Raw genomic sequence first — 21,672 nt, forward strand, 5'->3', positions numbered from 1 at the left:
TTTCAGACAGCTCTGGAACAACTGCCGGGGCTGTTCTGCTCTCCTCCCGCAGCACCCCGTGATTGCCTGTTTGCTGGAGAGGAGATGTGGCCATATCTCGCAGCATCCTGCCTGGCCCCACCTCCTGCCTTTTCTTCCTGCAGCGTGGGGAGGTTTTTTCCCCACTGCCTGGCGCAGATGCCCCGCGCTCCGCCCGCCCCGCTCGGCGGCTGTGGCAGCGCTCTCGTTCCAAACCCTCCCCGGCAGTCCTCGCTGGGCCGGGGCCGGTCCTGCCCCCGCGCCGGCAGCGGGTGAGGCTTTACGGCCGGGGCGGAGCTCGGCTCGGCTGGGCTCGGCTTAGCCCGGCTGGGCGCCGCAGCGGGCGGGCCATGGCGGCGGGGCCGGGGCTGGCGCTGGAGCTGGGGCTGGATGTGGAGGAGGCGCTGGCGGCGGCAGGGCCGTTCGGGCGCGGGCAGCGGCGCCTCACGGCCCTGCTGGTGCTGCTGCAGGTGAGGGCGCGGCGGGACCCCCGGGCGCTGCTTTTGGTTTCTGTTCGCACAGCCCAGGCAGCATCGCGGGCACGGCGGTGCCGCTGCCGGGACATCCTCGCCCCGCTCCCGGGCTGCAGGGGGCTGTCAAACCTCTCTCTTACCTCAGTGCTGCCTTGCGTGCTTAACTTGTCAAAGTTCATGATGTGTTTTCCTTATTCCTGTGCTCATCTTTTTATCTTGCTCGCTTTTTAAAGAGCGCCTTTTATGCTTCTGCTGATGAGGGAAATGGAGTCTAACTACACCATTTTTTTTCTGTTTCTCTTTCTTTTTTCCTATTTTAATCTCTTCTGAAAGTGGTATGCAGAGTGCTGTTTTTAAATAGTACCCATGCCCCAGCATGCAAATATTTATCTGTTTCCCTCGGTTAGTTTTCTCGCTTCCTCCTATTAGAATTAAACACGACTGGGAGGAAGGGAGACTGTGCTGATTGATGGTTTTCTTTGTAACTTGTTTCTGCAAGAGTGTCCAAGGTAAGCACAGGATTAGATGGCCCATTAAAACAACATCCAGCCGAAGGCACCATCTGAAGACTTGTGGCCCAATGGAGGGAGCCATTCTGGAGTCAAAACTTTTCCCTTAGTGGTGGCATACTAAAAATCACTGATATGTGGATATGCTTAGGGATAATGTTATTTTAAGTTAGAAAAAATAAAATTATGTGCAAAGCCTGGAAGATGTTCAAAACGTTTTGAAGCCCATCTCAATGAATAAATATACTCATTCAAGTAAAACTTTTATGTATAAAAAAATGTAAGTATTAAATCTCACCTATGAAATTATAATGAAGTTTTTAATATCTTCCTTTCCTTTGTCTGGCTAAAATCTGCAAGAACAAAACGAACAACTCCACACCAGGAAGGAGGGTGTGAAGATGAATTTTCCATTGGAAGTGCACCAGCCTCTCTGGGGTGGTACTTGCTGCTCCCAACGGCCTTCGTGGTCACATCTGGGGATTTAGACACAGTAGACTGACTGTGTTTTCTTTGGGGAATTGTTAATTGTTAGTTTAATGAAAAGCCTGCAATATTCCATCAGGTCTCTTTGGGATTGTTCAGGGTCAGTGATTGATTGTGTTGTATTTTAAGGTATATGTGGCTTGCCAGTCGATGCTTATTGTGCTCGTGGGAGCTGTGCCCAGGTACCACATAGACCAGGAGGGAATTCCAGCGAGCAAAGCTGAGCTTGCCAAGCACATCCGTTTTGCCAGCAACTTCACATCCATCGTCACTGAGGCGAGTACTTCCTTCAGTGTCATCAGTTCTTCTCTTCTTGGAATTTGTGCCACTGGTGCAGGACATGGCATGTGGAAAAGCCAAGCAGGGCTTAGTGTAATGTCTGGCTTATGCTACTAAAAATCTTTGGAATCCACCATTTGGCTCTTTGACTTTGTTATTAATTTTAAATCGGAAAGTATGCGACTGAATTATTAGTTTAGTTTTCCTAGTGTAAATCTAATACTTATTAATTTAGGTTGAACTTTCTGTATGTTACTTATTTTCAGTTTTACCTTCAGCTGTTTTAGAAAGTCATTATTAATGAAGAATGATCATTTAATTCCAGTTTATAACTGGAATTTAGGATGAGCTCCTCCTAATGTCTGTTGAGTGCTGAGAGATGTCCAGTTTGTCGTGCCTGCAAAATCTGCTGTGCATGTAAGCTTGGCCATGAGTTACATTGGTTCCTTACAGAAGATGAAACCAATATGAAAATGGAACTTGTGCACCACATGTCTGGATATTTTAATGTGTGGTGAGAGCGGGAGATGGAACAGACTGAAGTTTGCTGAGGGGGACAGAAGTTTTATTCTTCATCCTTATGCCTTATGAATTCCAGGCAAGAGGCTCTGCTTGCTTTTCCCTGGTCCCTGGGCTGTAATCCCTCAGACAGGCACGAGTGACCTGAGCAATGCTGCCAGTGCCAGAAAACAGGCTGTGTGGGTGGCTGGAGTGGTGGCCTGAACTGCTGGAGTTCTGCTGATGGAATTCTTGGAGCAGTTCTCAGTAAACTCCTGTAAGACAGGTTAGCACTTGGTGTAGCTGGTGCCAAATTTTACTGCCTTCCTGTTATCTCAAGTGTGATTGTGTGATGTTTACCTTGGAGAAATGTAGTGACTAGACATTGGAGGAATGATGCTATATTGGATCATATCCTCTGTCAGAAAGAGATTTTTTTGATTAGCAAGATCACCCTTCAGTTCCAGACTTTCAGCAGGATGGCTGATGTGGGGTAGTGCTTAATTTATAACCAGAAATCAACAAATTTTAACTAAGACTGTGTTTCTAAATGTAGGAGCCAGTGTCCCTATTTTCAAAATATGTGGTAATTCCCAAGATTCATCAAAACAGATTTATGTTCCCATGTGTTTTGGTAACTTTAAGATTTTTTAAAACTGTATTGTTAACAGTCTTCTTATAGAATCATTAGATGCTGACCAGCATTTTGCTGCTAAGGGTCTAGTGAGTAAATCACACTGCCATGTGGATATAAAGAACTGAGAGGATGTCTGTTTTGGTGAGAGCAAAATTGCTTTTGTTGGCAAGCTGTAGTTCATTTTGAAAAGTATTTAACAAGTTCTCTTTGTGCAAATAAAATAGATGGATGCATTCTTTTAAAAGTTACATTCTTCACAGCTCGTTACATCAGACTTGTTAAAATGCAAACATGCATCCGCCGAGCAGCATAAGGAACAGTTTGCAAAAGCAATCTTTCCTGGTTCTGCCCTGAGAAAGGAAGCTGCTTCTGTAAATTTTATTTTCTTTATTTTGGAATTGGAGATTAAACTTTGTGGAGATTAAATATTCTCTGTTCTGTTCTGGTTATCCAGGGGAACTGTTCTCAAAAAACCTCCAGAGCAGCTCTTGAGTTCTGCTTCAGGAACTAATTGTTGTAATTAATTTTGGCATAACTAAGAATTCATAAATAATAGCTTAGGCTTAGTTTATGAAAAATACAGTTGTTAGAATTGCTTCTTGCTCTGGCATCAACTCAGTCCCCTGCTTTAACGAGTGATGGTGCTTAGGAAGGTGAGTTCAGGATTGGACAGTGAGTTCAGGAACTTCTACATTTGGTGTAGAAATGGTCCTTTACTCTTGAGAAGTGGATTTTTGCAACCATATCCAGGAGCATAAAGTTGTGTGGTCTCTTGTATCAGCCTGAAATACTCTGCAGACAAGAACTGGGAGTTTGAAATCTGTGTGGTGTGGAGTGCTAGAGTGGAGAAGGAGTGCTCTGTGCCTTGGAGAGCACATGCAGGGATATTTTTATACTTTAATTTTCCTGAGGGTTTATGCCCAGGGGTATTTAATTGTTGAAGTCTCCTCAGAAAGTTAAGAAACCATAAGTTTTGGGGCTACATCTTTATCCAGTGTGACACTCATCTGCTTTTTTGGAAATAAATTTTCCAGTAAATACACTGGGAATTATTTGAAATACTTAAATAATGATGAAATAGTCCTCTGGGTAAAGCTTTGCGTTGAATTAGTTTTTTTCCTTTCCTGGAAAATGACTTAGGATTTTCTGATTCTTTCCCAAGCTGATGGGGTCAGCAGTGTTTGTAAGTCCAGCAGAGTGTTTCTGTGAGTGTTGACTCTCCCTGTCTGTAGCACAGGGGCTGCACAAGCTCTCTGTCTGCCTTGCCCCAGCAGGAAATAGTGTTTCATTCTGATTTCAACCCACTCTGAGCTCATTTTCTGCTCTTCTGATGATTTTTGACCGCACTGCCTCAGTTTAGCTTTTGGATGAGGTAGAAAGTACACTTTGTGAAGAAACCCATGAAGCATTTCTAACTTTGGCTTGGCTATAAATGCACATGTGCAATGAGATACTAAAACACCAGTGAGTAGTCTGTAAGTAGTTCTTGGCATTTTTATGAAACAAGGACATTTTTCCGTAATCCCTTCGAGGGTTCAGCATGCGTATGGTGGGGAAGGGCACCAGGGATCACTGGTAGTTCAGGAAGCACAGCTGCACAACATTAACTCTCTGAGTACTGCAGCACTGAATGTGCATTATTCTTGCCAAGGAAGGATTTTTAATACCTGTGCTTTGAAACAGCCGAGTTGGTTCAGTGCTGGATAAACTGTTAACAGTTCAGACTCTCCTTGTTTTAATAACCTAAGGTAAGCTGCCTGACCAAAGCTTGGGAATTGGGGTGCAACTATTTGCACTTACTAAGTTGAAAGATTTTAATATATTACATTGAAATTTCCTGAGGGAGAGATGTTAGAGTCTGTTGGGGAGGCAAAAACATGGCTACTGTGGGCTTACCTACAAGCTTTGAATAAAACTTTAATGGGATATAAAACAACAAGTGGGAAATGGCAAGTGAAGAATTTTGATAGATTTTTCATTATTTTTGAGGAAAGCAGCAACTTGGTGTTCATACTTTTAAAAAGGATATTCTTTTTTTTTTGGCAGTGGTACCTAATTGACCGAGAAACCTACAAAGTAAGCCTTGCATCATCCCTGTTTTTTGCTGGACTGCTCATTGGAAATATCACATTTGGCCCTTTGTCAGATAAACTGGGCAGGAAACCAGTGTATATCTCAGGTAGGAGTGTTAAAAGATTTTTCTTAAGCATTCTACATGAATAACATCTCTTTTCTTCCCTGCCCCTGGCCCACCCTGCTCAGAGGCTGATCGTGGGTCCCCTGCTATGTCAGTGATCTGTGTCAGCTTGTCACCCAGAGTGGAGCAGCACTGAAATTGCCAATATGAGTGTGCTGAGCAACACAGAGGTCACAGAATATCGATGGCAGATGAAAAAGAACCTGGTTTACCCTGGTTATCACTACTGGAGCGCAGTATTCCACACATTGCCCAACCATATTGTTCCAAATGAAAAATAATTTGCCCATTTTTGGAGGGTGAGAATGATTTCCCTAAACATCTTTAGAGTGGGTTCCTCCTCTCCTGGTGTTCTGTTTTCCAAACCCTTTTGCAACCAAAGGGTCTTTTTGTTTAATGAGAACATTGTGTGAAGGAAATGTCACCTTTGACATTGCAGGCCTCAAGTGTGTGCCTTGAAAATGATTGTAATTTTCATATTATGTGATTTCAGAAAGCCAAATGCAAGACATGGGAGATGAGCACTAAAGTCTACTCATTATAGTCAGTCGCTGACTGTGGTCCCTGCTCTGTTTTGGAGTTCAAGCTGTGTAGCAGAAGTACTAATTCCATTTTATTCTGTCTCTACAGGTCTCTTTTTTGATGTCATTTTTGGGTATGTCACAGCCTTAGCTCCGAATTATGACATATTTGCGGTTTCGCGTTTTTTTGTTGGAATCGTGAATGGTGGAATGGCTCTTGTGTCTTTTGTCCTAACACAAGAATATGTAGGAAAATCATTTTGGTCATTTACAGGTGAGATTTGGGATATATTTAATCATTGTTACTGTGACACATATTGTTCTATGAGTGCCTTACATTTTATGTTTGTACAAAGTCAAGTCAGTTGTAGTATAAATCAGATGAGTGTGATGTGATTCATCCAAGTTCTCATTTCTGTGGGAAAGGTGCCTGAATAAGGGAGATGGAATTGAGTTTGTTTGATAAGTAGCAAAACTGAGGTTTTTGAATTGATACACTAATTCCTAAAATTTCTCAATTTGTACACTGCATTACATTAAAAAAGAAAACAAATGTTTTGGCAGATCCTGCCAACTTCTCCTGTGTGGTACCTCGGGAAGGTATTCTGGGAAAAGTCTCTGTGAACCACAAAATGAGCTGGTGCCGGGACAGTGTTTTTTCCACTACTGAATGTGCTGACCATCCAGTATTTTTAAATGTCCTTTTGTCATATGCCAATGCTGAGACTTAAAATAAGTTTAACTCTTGGATGTCAGACAGTTTCAAAGCTGGAGTAGCTCAGGCTGTAACGCCTTTCCGGCAGACACAACATGGGGAAAAACATAGTCCAAATGCTGGCTTTCTGTGTCTGTGATGAGCATATTTCTCTCCCTCATTTATTCAGTTGCCTTGTTCTGCTGTTTTTCTTACTTTTTTCTCTGAGCTCCTGGGGGTGTATGACCCAGTTGTGGTTTAGTTATAACCTTTCACCTTTTTTTTTAAGTACTGAATTTTCCTCTTCTGAGTTCACTTTTCTGACTTGTGCTTTCTCTCTCTCTCTCTCCTGCCCTTCCTCCTCCCTTGCCCAGTTGTCTCCCTCTGCTCTTCCCAGCCTCCTCCCTGCAGGGCCAGCCTCCCGATGGATGGACAAGCTGGGCCATTTCCTGCTGCTTGTTGCCCTAGGTGCTCTATTCCAGTTGTGCTCAGCGTTGAGAAGGAGGGGCTGAGGGAGAGGGAGATGCTGGATGCAGCTCAGCTGTGTCAGAGCAGCTGTCAGGATGTTGGTGTGAGCTGGGCTTTGTGGGACACAGTTCCGAGTGTCTGGGAGCCACAGGATCTCCTGTGTTTGGCTGCAGAAGGTTTGTTGCTAGGCTTTTGGAGTTCCAGTTGACCCTGTATTTTAAACACTTTTCTTTATGTTTGTTCATCAGAAATCTGCTGTAATAAACCCCAGGATTGGCAGCTGGTTTTGTACTGAGCTCAGTCCTTGTACTTCTGTAACTTCCAATTTCTGCTCCAGCCTGCTGCTTCTATTCCAGATTTCCCTAACAGACCTAAATAAATCACTTGCTCCCAATGCTTCCCCTCCTGTCCTCAGGTGTTCTCTTTAGTCTCTAAGTTCCTGTTCATGTCTTGCTCTCTCCTATGTCCTACTCTTTTATTTTTTAAAGGGGAAAAAAACCACCCAACTCTCCCATACACTACACAAAGCTGTTCTTCATTGGGATTCCATGTTACACTTAAGCCAGCTGGTTCACAAGTGCTGTAAAGATAGCTCATAAAATTGCTGTTTTATTTAGGAATTTCAGGCTTCTGCTTTAAGAATTTTTTTTCCCTTTTGCCAATGGTTTTCTGTGGTGATTGGCTTGCTCTTGTTTTTTTCAGGTTCACTAACTAATGTGACATTTGCAGTTGGCATTGCTGTTTTTGCTTTGCTGGGTTACTGTATCAGAGAGTGGCGCTACCTCGCCTTGGTGTCGAACACTCCAGGAGTTTTCTTCCTCCTCCTCTCTTTGTAAGTGGTTCATGTGCGTTCTCATGATAAGAAAAAAAATATGCAGTAATGAACAGTTCCTTCTTCTTGTCACCATTTGAGAGGAGTGTAAAGGAGGGTGACACTTTTCTGTAGGGTTCTGTGAGCCAAGCAGGAGTTAAAACTGTGTTGTGCAGGAAGAAGGGGTGTGAAGTGAAGCAGAAAGTTGGGGTTACCCAGCAGACAGGCTTGTGTTTCTGCATGTTGTTACAGCTGTGGTGGCCAGCGCTGCAGAGAGCAGCTGTGTGCCAGCTGTCCAAGGAAACTCAGTTACAGATCTGCTTGGGAAGGGAAGAGAAGGCCGACCAGAGGCTGTGAGCTGGAGCATCTCCCAGGGGCAGGAACGCTACCTTCTGCCAAGGCAGGGCTTCAGAGCTTGGGAAGGGATTGTAGAGTTCCTCTCCATGAGACTCAGCATGCAAAGGGAACTAAGTGAGAGCACTAGGAATTGCCTTTTTAGTGTATCTGCTTGCTTTTGAGGTTCCTTGTGTCTATTCCTGGCGCTGCTGTGCTTGGGTGCTCCTATTTAGAATTCCCACACTGACATTATCAAAAAATTATTATAAAATGCATCAGTATTTAAGGAATGAGGTGCTAGCTTTGTCTGGGCTGTGTTCTTAGAAAATGTTCTTTTAATGTATCAAGTAATGCACCTTGTATGCTCCTGGTCACTAGTTAAAGCTGTAGAAGAAATAAAAGAATAGTGTAGTAGGTTGCCTGCACATTAATACAAGGAATGTCTAGCATATGGCACAGATGGGAAAAAGCTCTTCTGATTTCCATTATTTTTTAGATAGATCTGCTCTTGAATTAAGTTCTGTTAAAGAATACAGTAAAAAAACCCACCTCACTTCCTGTAGTCAAGGAAAACAAACTCTGCAGGCAGCAAAAGGAAGTTCTGCATGATGTGTTTTCCTCTATAGTGTTCTGTTTCTGATGGAGTAGAATTACTTCCCCAAAAACTAAAAATGGTGGGATCCTCTGAAGTAATGAAAGTTTAGTTTGGTTGTAGTATGTATATATCTGTTAAGAGTACCGGAGAAAATAAATGTTCAGTTAAAAATATTCCATTCCTTATTTTATGGCTCATATAAAAGCTGCCACAGAGGAAAAAGAAAAGCTGGAATAATGAACCGAAGTTGTGGAAAGCCAGGATATTCTGATTATACGTGGGAATAAGAGATTTAAATCTTATATGATCAGTGATGAGCTGGTACTGGAGCCTGACAATTAATTCCCCAGTAAGGTTTCTTTCCTTCTCTCTGCTCCAACTCGGAGCCCTTCCTGTAGTGGAGAAGCTTGAAATAAAACCAGGTTTTGTTCAGAATGTTCAAATAGTAGAGGTTTGAGATGCTTCCTTGGCCATGCTATTGTGGCATTGCCTAAGAAGTCAGTTCAGCAAAAGTCAAGAATGAGATAAAAACTTTTCTAACATGACTGAGTGCATTGTCAGGCATCTCCCAGGGATCCATCTGTAAGGTTTAACTGTATTATCACCAGGCTGCCTGGAACTGAATGTGCAGAACAGTGCAACTATAATGTGTTCCTCTGAATTTTGTATTGGTATTTTTATCCAAGTATCGATTGGCAAAATGGTAAGATTGACTTTAGAGCAGTGAATGAACTTGTCATTGTTGCTCTTCTGTTCCCTCCTGTTAGCATGCTCCCGGAATCTCCACGGTGGCTGTACTCCCAAGGGAAAACAGCAGAAGCTGAAGACGTGTTGCAATATATTGCCCTTTGTAATGGAAAAGAAAAATTAAATCTAAAATTGAAACCAAGTGCAGGAACTCTGAGGAAGGATGAGTCAGCACCTGGAATCCTGAACTTGGTGAAACAGCCGGTCCTTCGGTGGCGAACCATCCTTCTGATGTACATCTGGTGGGTGACAGCAAGGTGCTGAGGTGTTGGGGGTGAATCAGACATGAGGAAGTAATGAACATTTTCATCCTTTTCTCTAAAAAGTAGTATCTTTAAAAAGTACAGAACATCAGTGTGTCATAAATGTGTCGGTTGATGGTAGACAATAATCCTGTGAAGTGACGTGTTGCAAGGTTGCTGTTCCGTTATTGTTGCTGTTGTGTTTTATTTTCAGTATGTTACTTAGAAACTGCTTCAAAACCTACTAAGAAATAATCTGGTGAGAACATAATATTTACATAGAGTGAAGTGAGAAGCTGAAGCAGAAATTACTGAGAGGTTGTGTGTTTGAACCAGTCTTGGGAAGAAAAGGGCTGCACAGATTAGGCAGCCACAGAGATCTGGATTAAGAAGAAGAGTTAAGAGCCTGAAATTACATTTTACAGGTTCAATGCAGGAAAATTGTGAGCAAGATAAAATACAGGTTGCATAGATTTATATTAGGTGCTGTCTTGAAAAGTGATACAACTGTACCAAGTTACTGTAATTAAATAGGAGCTTTTCTCATTGCCTTATTTCCCTTCCAGGAGGATCTAAGAGTTCTCTTCCTACCATGTACCTCAATATAGCTAATCCATAACTTGGCATAATTTATCTTTGAAATGCTTTCTTAGTCCTAAAGACCAGTTCTGTTAATAATATAACTTTTCTGGTTATTTTTAGGTATGTCTGCAGCTTTGTGTACTATGGACTAACTTTAAATGCTGGTGAATTAAGAGGAAATTTGTATTTAAATGTGGCTCTTTCTGGTCTTGCAGAAGTTCCAGCATTTCCTCTCTGCATGTTTTTCATTGAGAAATCCTGGTAAGAAAAACTTATTTCCTAGTTCTCTGCATGTATTTGTAGATACCCTAGAAAAATACTAACATTTTTCTCAGTGAGATACTTCACTTTTTCTAAACAGTGTTGATTCTTTGGGGATTTACTCTGCTGTAGGGATTTCTGCACTTGATACAGAAATGAGACTGGTTTTCTACATCTTCGCTTTTTTAGTTTTGTTCAGATCTTACATTACTCCGGAGATAAGCTCTTCAATGATTAATGTTATTAAAAAATTTTGGTGTTTATGGAAAGAAGTGAGTAGCCTAGTTATTTAAGTATCTATAGGTTATATATCTCTCTTACATATTTTATTCAGAATAACATGGTTTTGTAGTGCCTACCAACTGCAGTTGAAAGCAGTTTTTAGCATTGTTCATTTTTACCTAATCTTTTCTAAGAGAACTTTGAAGTGAGAGCTGTTCAATTTTCAGGAAGGCACGGGTAATCCATGTCTGTGTATTTTCATACTTTTCAGTGTCCTTGGAGGCCATCCTTTGTGTGGGTGCTTTTTTCTGAAGCTCAAAAATTTCTGACAACCCAGGGCTCCTCAGGGTTTCATGCAACCTGCACGTTCAGTGTCTTTGTAACGATACTTTGGTCTCACTGAGGTCAGTGGCAAAAAGCCAGAAGATGTGAAGCACTGACCAAGGTACAATAGATTTAGAGCTGTTACTTGTGCTGCTGTGTACTTCAGTACTTTGGTAATTTGCAGACAAACTGAAAAACACTGGAGAGCCTTGTTTCCCTCTTTACCCGGGCGCTCTTTTCCTTCCAGGTCTGGAAGACGTAAAACTATGACGTGTTTTCTGACATTTGCAGGACTTGCCTGTGTGTTTACCATGTTTTTACCAACAAATGCTGGTAAGTGTGTGCTGCTGGCAAAGCAGAAGTTGGGATAAAAGCTGACAGAATAGCTTGATGGACACTTTGTGACCGAGTGTATGAGGGCCCAGTGCCCTATCCATTTACATCCCTCTCTTCTCTTTTTGGGGCTGGTCAGGGAGACGGGGTCTTGTCCATATTCCTTTTAACTCCTTGCCGGCATAATTTGACGGTGTTAGTTGACTAAGTTGGGCTGGCTGTAAGCCCTTGGCTCTCTAAAGACCAGCCCAAGCTGTCCCGTTCTCTCTCAGATACAGACCCTGCATTCATTGATCACTGTTAAGCAGTTCACCTTAAAGTGCTGGATTTCATAGCCAGACCACTGTGCAGTGTAATCTTGGTTTGGATCTTGACAGTGTGAGGTGCCAAGCTTAATTTTACAGTGGTTTTGGTGGCATGTGATATTTACAGAAATAAAAAACCTGACATTTTCTGGAATTAGAAGTTCAATTCATCAATTAAAAAACACCCAAGCCACTAAAAGCTTAAAAAAAATAATTTTGTACTTGAGAATTAGAAATGGAAGTCAGAATTGCAGTATGGAAGCCATAGGGATGGCAGGAAGCTTGCTGCCTTTGTCAGACTCAGCTGGGTATTACTGTGTTATGCAGTTGTGAGGATAGCTCCTGGTAACAGTGGAGCATCATCACATGTATTTCTCTTCTCAAAAGATGTGTTTTTCTCTTGACGTTGTCAGTGACATTCACAAAATGTTCGGTTTTGTCTTTTCAATTTTATTTCCAATTCAAGTACATTTTTTTTCTATGCTAGTATTTATTTTAGCTACTGAAAACTTAGGTCTGTGTGACACTAACAAGTAGAAGTGGCTGCTCTCTGCTTGTGTTTTTCTTAACATCCCATCAGTAGAAATGCTTCAGCCTTAACAGTGTTCTGACTGAGAGCATCATCCATGTGATCCCAAGGTAGTCTTCCAAAGGCTATGTTTATCCTTAACAGATATAAATGCTGTGTGGCATCCAGTTCTAATTGATCTGAGAAAAGGCTCAGGAAGAAAAGCAGACAGAGAGAAAATGTCCCATAATCTAATATGCCAGCTTGCATTAATTCAAGTCCTCAGATGTTTTGTTGCTCCTTTTATTGAGGCAGTGTCTTCCTTTATTCCAACAAGTTTGCTCTTTGTGCCTCTCTTTGTGAATTTTAAAACAAATGATAGAAAAGCAGTAGGGGCTAATTAGGATAGGGTAATAATTCCTGAAGAGTTCCTTATTTACAGGAAGTCTTCTGCCTTTTCCGGTTGATTTGTCTTTAATCCCATTAAAACATCTGACTTGGCACTGTGGTGAGAGTAAAGCTGGCTCTTGGCCCAGAGTGATCTGTGTCAGTTCAGAAGAAAGAAATTTGGTTCCAAGCATGATCAAGATGAGTCACTTTGGATGAAACAAGGACTGCTGCAGTTCCAGTCTGACCCTCCCATTACTATTACATTTGTCTAAATCTCTGTTCTTCCGAGTGATTGATAAGATCCTTGATTTTCTTACAAGGGATTTAAGATTTTAATGAGATGTTGGGCACCTACCTCTCGTGCCTGTAACCTTTGCTTGATTTCTAAATAACTCTGCTTACTTGTGAATGAGAATCTGATCCGAGTGATTTCCCCTGTGGAATAAGCCAAGAGCATTTCTGATATTAAAGATGTGTACTGAATTGGAGACTAAAATTCTGCCAGTGGTTAAGTAAAGACTGATATAACCCTCAGCTCCCTCTTTCCTTATCACTTAAAATTCATCAATTAGTTTGTGTATCAGACTGGAAGATGGTGAGGGAGAGTGGCAGTAGAGGGGCAATGGAGCTGTAATACTATTTTCTTTCAAAAGCTGCTGTAGAGCAGAAAGACCATCTGCATTTTGTGTCTGTTTTATACTGCAGCAAGCAAAGGAGACTCCCAGTCTAGGGGTAACTGGATTTTAGCTTTCACTGAGATTTATCTGTTTGTGCTCAGGGCATAATACTTTTTTGTGGCTTTCCTTGATATGCTTTCCACTGCAGCAGGAAAGAGAATTTGCAGTTCTTTAAATGGATTTTACCTCAGCTCTAGTTAATGTTGAGTATTCTGTGCTGAGAACGACCCTTTCATTGTGGGTACTTTGTCTGAAGTAAGTTTATAGACTCCTTCAGTCTCAAAAGTCCTGCTCAAATGAACTTGTACTCATGAGGGTGACTGACAGAGGGTGAATCTACGTAATAGCACTGGGAGGGCCAGTTTCACGCCTTTCCGTCTGGCAACTGTGTGTAACATTCCAGTTCTTCCCATGTAAAAGGAGAACTTGGGTGAAAATGTTGCGTCTGTTTTGCATGAATTACAGAAATAAGTGCAAAAATGCATCACGCTCAAAGAAATTAAATCAAGTTTCTGGATTTCAGTTTACATACAGATGAATTTCTTCATCAGTTGAAACAGGATCTGACCGGATCAGATGAATTATACTGAAAGTACTGATGGGCAAAACTAAAAGAAAAGCAATTGAGAAGCAATCAGAGTTTCCCATGACTTAATGAACATCATTTGATCCAAATCAAAAACGCTGAACTCAGTGCTAAGGAAGGGAATCTGAAATACAGCTAATTAGAATATGTGTTCTTTTTTCATCTAAAAAAGTATTAAATTCTCTTTTTATTAAAACATATGGTGCAAACATAACCATAACCAAAATCACGTTAATGGAAGCCAAGTTTCTTTTGGACTCTAAAAGATGCACACTTCAGTTTGGCCAACCAAACTCTGTCTCTTAGTAAACTTAGTAAATGCATTAGCATTCGTTCTTTCCAATTACAGAGCTGTCACAATTTTAAGTCCCAACAGGGTGTCCTTGGGGAGCAAATAAACTGTTGAGGTGAATGAATTTTCATGGTTTTAATCTAATAAATTAGTCAAGAAGGGTATGTTGTCTGTGCTTGTCAAAGGATGCAGTTACCTGGGAAGATGTTCTGACTGCAGAGCTGGAAGCAGTAGCCCTTCCTTTAGACATGTGATAGTTTGACAGTTTCCAAACAAACAAACAAAAAGGATCTGATTTCCTTTGTCCTAAATACAATTTTCTTAAGCTAGCTTAAGAAACTAGCTTGTTTGGGAAGAGCTGAGAATACTGCTTTTGTGCTCGTAGTTGAAAAATGTATGGGTTAAACACTGCTTTTTGTGACAGTCTCCAAATGAGGACTAGAAATTTGTGTAAAGAAAGAATAAGAAAAGAGACTGTTCATGCTTACATCCTGTTTTCTCTTTCCTGAAAGGTCTCCTCCTGGGTCCCACTTTGTTAGCTCTGTGTGGAAAAATGATGGTCAGTGCTGCTTTCAACATCCTGTATATTTATACGTCTGAGCTGTACCCAACAGTGCTGAGGTAATTTAGCAGAGCTTCTGGGTAAATGAAATTGTTTTCCATGCTCAGGATTGCTGGTGTGCTTTAGCATTTATCTGTAATTATTTTTACCTGAAATAACTGTATGAGTTCTTTCTGTAAGTAAGGCAGCTCGCCAGGGCTGGAAAGGGCATCTCCAAGTAGTCACACATTTTGCACCAATGCACTTTTCCAGGCTGTTTGGGGAAATTTGCTCTTGGTCTGAATCCAGAGCAAAACCATGAAAACCAGCTTCTTGTGCTGCAGTGCTTGTTTGTCATTTCTACTATTGATTTTTGGGAGTACAATTACAGGGAGAAAACCCAAACACAATGATGTGATCAAAGTGTGTGCTACCGTAATAATAAATGCAGATTGTGCAGTAAGGACTACTTACAGTCCTTTTGTGTGCTTATATCTTCCATATAACTTTGTTTGCCTGCTGGAGAGCAAGTGCTTTTCTATATCTTTGTTATTTAATTAAATATTTATAATGCAGCCCATTTTAATAGTATCTATATGACAGTCATTTGCTCTACACCATTTAATTAATGGTGTAGAGCTAAAAACCTTAATTTATTTTTCATAGTTCTTACCAACTCTCTGTGAAGTTACTCTCCTGTTGTCCCAAGATAAATCTGAGATAGGCAAACATAATGCACAGTCTTGTTCTTCTCACCCTCATGTTGGTCCCATGTGATTTTCTGGATGTGCTCTAAGTACGTGTTCAGACTTTGAGCCACATTGCACAAGCTGATTAAGAATAGCAACTGCAAATGTATTCAAAAAAACTGAGCCCAGTTTAGAGAGAGCAGGCAAGTTGAAAGGTGATGTGGAGTAGGAAGGTGTCCCAGCTGGTAGATGTGGCTGTAGTTAGTTAGGATGGTGACACAAATCACTTGAATCCAGGGCTTTGGGGGGAAATGAAAAAAAACAAACAAACAGAAAAGTTGGGGGACTCCTTGGATTGGCTTTTTTTTTTTTTTCTATCAAGGTTCATAAATTACCATGTTAGGGAGCCATAAAAGCTGGACTGTGGATGCAGCTTCAGCAGTACCACTGATGAGGATGGAAGTGGAGTGACTGTTTGTAGATACTGAGCTTGTGGTTCTTGGCATAGGTTCAGGTTGACTATGCAAGTTCCAGGCACACTGACTGCAGTTGGATGTGGGGGATTGTTTGCATTCTCCCCGTCCAAACTTCAGACCCTCCTTGTTTTCTGGGTTTTTTTGGGGTTTTTTTTGAGCACGTTTGATTTTTGTTTGTTTGTTCCCCTGTCCCCTCTACTTTTCAGGAGTTAAGAATCAAGAAAATTAAATCTGAAAATTTATCAGCTTCTGCTTGTTTTGCTGTGTTTTCATGCTACACTGTCTCCTTAAGTCCTGTTGATGTCTGGTGCCAAGTGTGTGACAGCTCATGCCTAGCAGGAATTACAGCAGCATCTCTGTGTGTATGAAACTAAGTAATTTTCATGAGGAATATTAAAAAAAAAATCAAGTAAAGTGCTGCTTCATTTGAGAATCTGCACTAATATTCTGGCAAAAAAAAGTACTTTGTATGGCAAATTCACAGACCACCAGTGGAGAAAATGTAAGGAGAAAGACAGTTAAAAAAGTAGTAACTTTATTAGACCAGTTTAGTAATGTGAGAAACTGATACATTAAACCATATGAACATTCCTGACATGTGACAATTTATACATTTAAAAACATTTGATAAGTCTCCGGTCCTTTTAATTGCAAATATTATAGTTTCTGCAAGAGAAGTGGTGTGACGGGTGAGTGTTAATAAAGCAAAACATCAGCACCACCTGGTGGTCTCTGCAAAGCTTTGTAGTGCTCCTGGATCAGTCCTGGGACATGTACATTCAAAGGCAGAGGAGGTGGAATAACTATTTTTTTGCCTTTTTTTTTTTTTTTCAGGTGGATGTTTTGCAGAAAAATTAAATGTCTTCAGTATTACTGCTCTGTATTTAAACTTACTATTTTAAGTATGAGGACTGTTAGGCCTCTGTTTTAAGTTAACTGGTACATGCAGCGGTGACAAATACACCTCATGGTATAAACAGGGCAGTGCTGCAGGCTGGGGAGTCTTTGGGCTTGGGGCTTTTTTTCCTTTTTCATGTGTCATTAAAATACCTGCAGGCTGGGGAGTCTTTGGGCTTGGGGCTTTTTTTTTCCTTTTTGATGTGTCATTAAAATACCTGCTGGGGAATGAAAAAAAGTTAAAAATAGAAAATTTCACTGCTGTTGCATTTTGGACAAAGAGGAAGGTTATCTTTGGGAACAAATTGTAATCATAGCTCCAGTGATATAGATGTAAAAATTCATGGGGGTTTTTTCATGAGAAAGTAGTTGCAAAATGATGACATCCTTGTGTGTCTTGGGTGAAATCAGAGTGAAGCCATTGCACTGCCTAGGACAGCTTTTTTTGCTTATTTTCAGTAATTATTAAGCTATTTGATTATTTTCACAGTGGGGAAACTATCCTTGGGTCTTCTAATAACTGCTTTCATTTTGCATTGGAATGGCAACGATATGATTTGCATTTAGGATCACATTTTAACATATTCCCTCTCAGCAGAAAGTTAAGAAGCCAGCAAACCTCTGGGCATGGACAGGCTTGGAATCTGTGGGAAGGATGCTTCCAAAGGAATGGTTCACACACAGACTGGTGTGTCCCATCATGCAGGGATTTTGTTGGCATGGGAGGTGCTTGGCCTTGTCTTGTGGGGTTTGGGTTGATGTGGCCTAACTGTGAGGAAACGTGGGTTGCTATTTTCCTTTTCCCAAGAGGACTTGATGAGAGAAAAGGTTGCCTTTTCTGTTTATTTTACTCCAAAGTCACTGGCCTCTCATCAGCTCCTTCCACCTGTTTCCCTTCACCTGGCAAAGGGCCATTAGGAAGGGGCATGCAGGTGGGTGATATTGGGATACCAGTGACCCGTGTCACCACTCTCCTCGTAGTCCTTAATCCTGTCACTGTCTTCCTGTCTTTGGAGGAGGAAAAGGGTGAGCAGGAGGGGGAAAAAAGATGAGCAGGAACAGCTCAGCTCAGCAGCGAGACTGAGGATGAGGATGAATGAGAGAAAGGAACCAAGCGATGCAGAGAGAGCAGCCACCATGACCTTGTTGTTACCATCTCGCTGGTGATTGGTGCCGACACCCATCTCTGAAGGGCTGTTAAATCCTGTATTTAGGAATGATACAGAGATGGAAGAGTTTTTGCAATTTGTCAGGACATTAAAGACTCTGAGGACTTTTTAACTTTCCTTTGAAGAGGATCTTGTTGTTCTAAGCCATGATTATCACAGTCTGGATGAGATTATTTTAAACTTGTCTGAAAATCGAAGGGAGTACAGAATTCAGCAGCTCCTGTAGTGACACATCTGGCCAGATGTTTTCAAGCTTCTCACTGGCAGAGAGTTATTTTCTGTTTGGAGGTAAACACTGACTTTTCCTCTGTGGACCCTGAGGTGGCAGAGGAGAGGCTGCTGCAGCTCAAGCTGGAGATAATATTCAGCATCTTCTCTCTGAAGATCCTGCCACATTTTGAAATCATTCTCCATTCAGGGATACCCAATTAAATTGCCTTAGGGTGCAGGTTGGAAAGCCTCTCTCTTTGTTGGTTGATTGAAGGATTGATTGCACAACAGGGTGGTTTTGGGAGCGTTTGAAAGCGTGTGATTTTACCTTACCTGCACCCCGTTGAGGAAAGTCTTTGGAGTAACCACTGGAGGTCTTCAAAAACTTTATTTAAATTCAAGATTACAGATAACTTTATATATATATATGTAAGTTGGCTCGGACACTGCCACCACATGTTCATGCATGATTCAGTTGTGTATTCTGAAAGTACAAACTTTGCATCCTTTGTTCAAAACAGAAATGCTGGCTTGGGTGTCTGCTCCATGTCTTGCAGATTTGGGGGCATTTTGGCTCCATTTGTGCCATCTCTGGTAAGATTATTTTCAACTTTTTTATGTAACTCAGATTTATTAAATTCTCTTAAAAGCACTTCACTGTTTTTGGTATCATGTCCACCCCTATTCCTTGGAAAAAAAAATTGATTTTATGAAAAATTAAATAGTGTTCACTCGATTTCAAGAATGAGTGAACAATGCTTAAAAATACCTAGTATTTTGTCATTTTTGGAAATAGTCTAATGTCTTATGTTGTCACTATTTCATCTCTGAGTGAAATGGTTGCCATGTAATGCCTTTGGTACTGCTAAGGCTCACTCAGTATCTGAGTTTTCTTAGACATGTAAACAAAGCTTTCATATGAAGCTGTTTCTGTGAAATGGCATTTATTGGGTTTCTTTCCTCTACCAGAATATGGATAATTGCACAAACTGCTGGAGTGACAAGTTGTAGTCTTTTGGTTTTGACTGTGGTTTTTGTTTTTTGAGAGCAGGCAAGAATGCTGGGTTTTTACTCTGGGTTTTTAATTTCAGAAGTCTCTCAGTCCTTCTGTACCATTTGTGGTGTTTGGAATCACTGGACTGTCTGCAGGATTCCTGACTCTCCTTTTGCCAGAAACACTAAATAAGCCAATTGCTGAGAGCATCGACGACCTCCAGAGCCCCAGATACCAAGTGCTTAAAAATGAAGAGGCAGAGTAATTAAATATTTTTTTTTTCATGATACCTTTGCATTATTTTCCCCTCTATCTTATATGAACTATGGCTGACCTACGTCTTGGTCAGACTGTGCATTAACAAACATGTGCATGAAGCCTTTAGAACCATCCTTCTCCAGCATTCAGTAGAGATTAAATTTATTCCTTGGCTCTTAAGGATGAAAAGGCTCCACAACATTCATCTGTAGGTCTTACATTATGTATAAATGAATATGATTTTGTTTCTTTTAAAGGAAAACAGATTTTATAAAGACAGTCTGAAATAATCAGCCACAATACTTTCAGTAACATTCCTGTGCTTTTACAGGAAAACAACTAAGCGTATTTTTTATATATTGGATTGTGCCTTTTTGTCATGTTTATAGTGGAACATAATCTACTATTAATATATATCTGAGGAAGTGTTTTATCCTTCATTAGTCTCCTGGGTTAAAGCCATTTTAAGTGTTTTCCTGTTGTTGATATGCACTAAATGAAACTTCTGAAGTGGGAAATGAAATTTTTTTTTGATTCAACAAGTAATAGAATAGAAAATGTAATGTATATCCCCTCAGTTTGGGAATGGTTTCCCAAAAGAATTAGTCTTAAAAGGGAGGGATGGGGGGGGATTTCTGTAAGAAAGGAATTGGTATCTTAAAATTAAGCAGGCTTCGTGTAGGATTAAAAGAATATGTGGTTTTCTCATGTTTTTCCTTTCTATGCTATCTTGTTAATTATCTGGTAATTATTGTACTTAATCAGTTTAATTATACTACACACACTATTCTGCTCTCTTTCTATACCTAATACAGGAGTAATACTGCATTCAGTTGAACTGGAAAAAAAAAACCCAACAGCTTCTGAGCTTTTCAAATACCACTTCACTTCTAATGTTTAAAAAAATCAATGAATTCTGGCTTTCACCTTTAATATTAGGCTGTGAAATAGGACAAGGCAAAGAAGGTATGTAAAACATTTTTCAGTAATTATTTATCTTCTGTCTGACAGGCAAAGCAGTTAGAAGAAAACACTTGAGTTTGAGGCCTGTCTGGTGGAAAATGAAGCCTCCATTGAGAAGTTGCTATAACAGCTGAAGGGCAAAGTGCTGCTCCCTGTGTCTGACAGGAAACATTCCAGGACTCATGTATAATGCTGTTTGTAGCATGTTAAACAGCTCTGTGTGGAGGCACACTGAGAAGATGGAAGGAGTTGATCAAAGCTTGTGAGAAAAGAGCTGACAAATCTGTGCATTAATTTAATGACTTAACAAAAGCCCACTTCAGAGGTTTGGACTTCTCTACAGCTTCTTGAAGTGAAGTATTAATTTACTTTACAAGACGTAATTGCCAGCTTCAGATGAAGCTATGATGTTGTAATTGAAGTGATGTATAATTTAAAATTTAGATGACCTTATATTCTGTCAAGCTGGAAATGTGAAAAAGAGCAGCATCCTGTATATGCTAATTTTCTCTACAGGTTTTTTGCCTCTAGACTACAGTGTATACCTCACAGTGTGAAGAGACCAAAGATCTGTGTGGGTTGTTGGCCTAAGAAACCTGAGCAGGAGATCTGAAAGGAGAAGAAATGGATTCTGTTGTGGGATACAGCAAGTTTTTGTTGGACAAGATGACTTAAATGAAAAATAATATTATATTGGAAAAATTGTCAGGACTTGAAGAGGTGCATTTAAAGGAGAGGATGAGTAACCTTTTAGACAAAGGTTATTAAGTTCTAGCTGTACATGTGGAATGAGAAATTATTGAGCATGAGTTATATATTGTATAATATATGTAGTAATATATAATCCCATATATTTCACCTATCAGTTGGAAATTCTTCTTGCAAGGGAACGGTGTTTGGTTAACAGTTAATATATTTACATTGGAATAGATGCATCACAACTGTTACAGGTTTTTTTTATGGCAAACACAACTTTGTTATTAAAAAGACAATTATTTTAACATCTGTATTATGAGTGCTGCTTTTTCCAGGATGTTTACCCAGGTTTTTTGAAGAATACTTGTATTGTTTTGATTTTGTCCCTTTATCTAATGTGTTGATAGCAAAAGGTTACTACTGGGCCACTGTATTTTGAGAAGTTCCATAGTTAAAGAATAGTTTGAGCACCTCTGGAAGTGTGTGTGCATTTTTACACACACCAAAATCTGTGCTGTGCCCATGTGTGCTTTTCCAGGAGCCTGATCAAGACCACAAGAGGTGAAGATCAGTTGGTGATCAGAACAGTGTTTAGATAATGTTGACATATGGGTGCATTTCCTTAACCTTCGGGGATGAAGCTTGATGACAAACAGTCTATGGAATGTGCTCCAAACTTTAATCTTCTGATCATTTATTTATTAATTTGCTTTCATGAGGATTAGAATGGAGTTTGTGATTTTTTTTTCCCCTGACTAATATTAACACCTTCCCTTGCATTAACATTT

The 21,672-nt window shown here is 40.5% G+C and overlaps 1 protein-coding gene across 4 annotated transcripts; it reads left to right on the plus strand.

Annotated features, from left to right (window-relative positions):
• Positions 1–393: 393 nt before the first annotated feature.
• Positions 394–21,189, plus strand: LOC113959334 (solute carrier family 22 member 15-like). Of its 4 annotated transcripts, XM_027668280.1 has the most exons (12): positions 394–488; positions 1,616–1,762; positions 4,947–5,079; positions 5,728–5,892; positions 7,483–7,612; positions 9,290–9,511; positions 10,214–10,354; positions 11,148–11,233; positions 14,504–14,612; positions 18,495–18,567; positions 19,065–19,228; positions 20,237–21,189. In XM_027668280.1, the coding sequence occupies exons 2-12, from the start codon at positions 1,637–1,639 to the stop codon at positions 20,247–20,249; spliced, it is 1,362 nt and encodes a 453-aa protein (XP_027524081.1). In that variant the 5' UTR covers positions 394–488; positions 1,616–1,636; the 3' UTR covers positions 20,250–21,189. The 4 variants fall into 4 exon arrangements, 2 of the variants coding, with proteins under 2 accessions (XP_027524081.1, XP_027524080.1); XR_003531773.1 differs by lacking the exons at positions 394–488; positions 18,495–18,567; positions 19,065–19,228; positions 20,237–21,189 and adding exons at positions 16,532–16,690; positions 16,754–17,315 and having other exon boundaries at positions 941–1,762; XR_003531774.1 differs by lacking the exons at positions 394–488; positions 18,495–18,567 and having other exon boundaries at positions 943–1,762.
• The last annotated feature ends 483 nt before the right edge of the window (positions 21,190–21,672 follow it).

The sequence above is a fragment of the Corapipo altera genome, unplaced genomic scaffold (assembly GCF_003945725.1).
Source record: "Corapipo altera isolate COAL_440 unplaced genomic scaffold, ASM394572v1 254, whole genome shotgun sequence".
Classification (NCBI taxonomy): Eukaryota; Metazoa; Chordata; class Aves; order Passeriformes; family Pipridae; genus Corapipo; species Corapipo altera.

Coding starts and splice junctions, on each gene's coding strand:
- LOC113959334 (XM_027668280.1), top strand. CDS start 1,637: ATGCTTATTGTGCTCGTGGGAGCTGTGCCCAGGTACCACATAGACCAG. Junction 1,763..4,946: donor TCACATCCATCGTCACTGAG/GCGAGTACTTCC, acceptor TTTTTTTGGCAG/TGGTACCTAATTGACCGAGA. Junction 14,613..18,494: donor CTGTACCCAACAGTGCTGAG/GTAATTTAGCAG, acceptor TGTTCAAAACAG/AAATGCTGGCTTGGGTGTCT.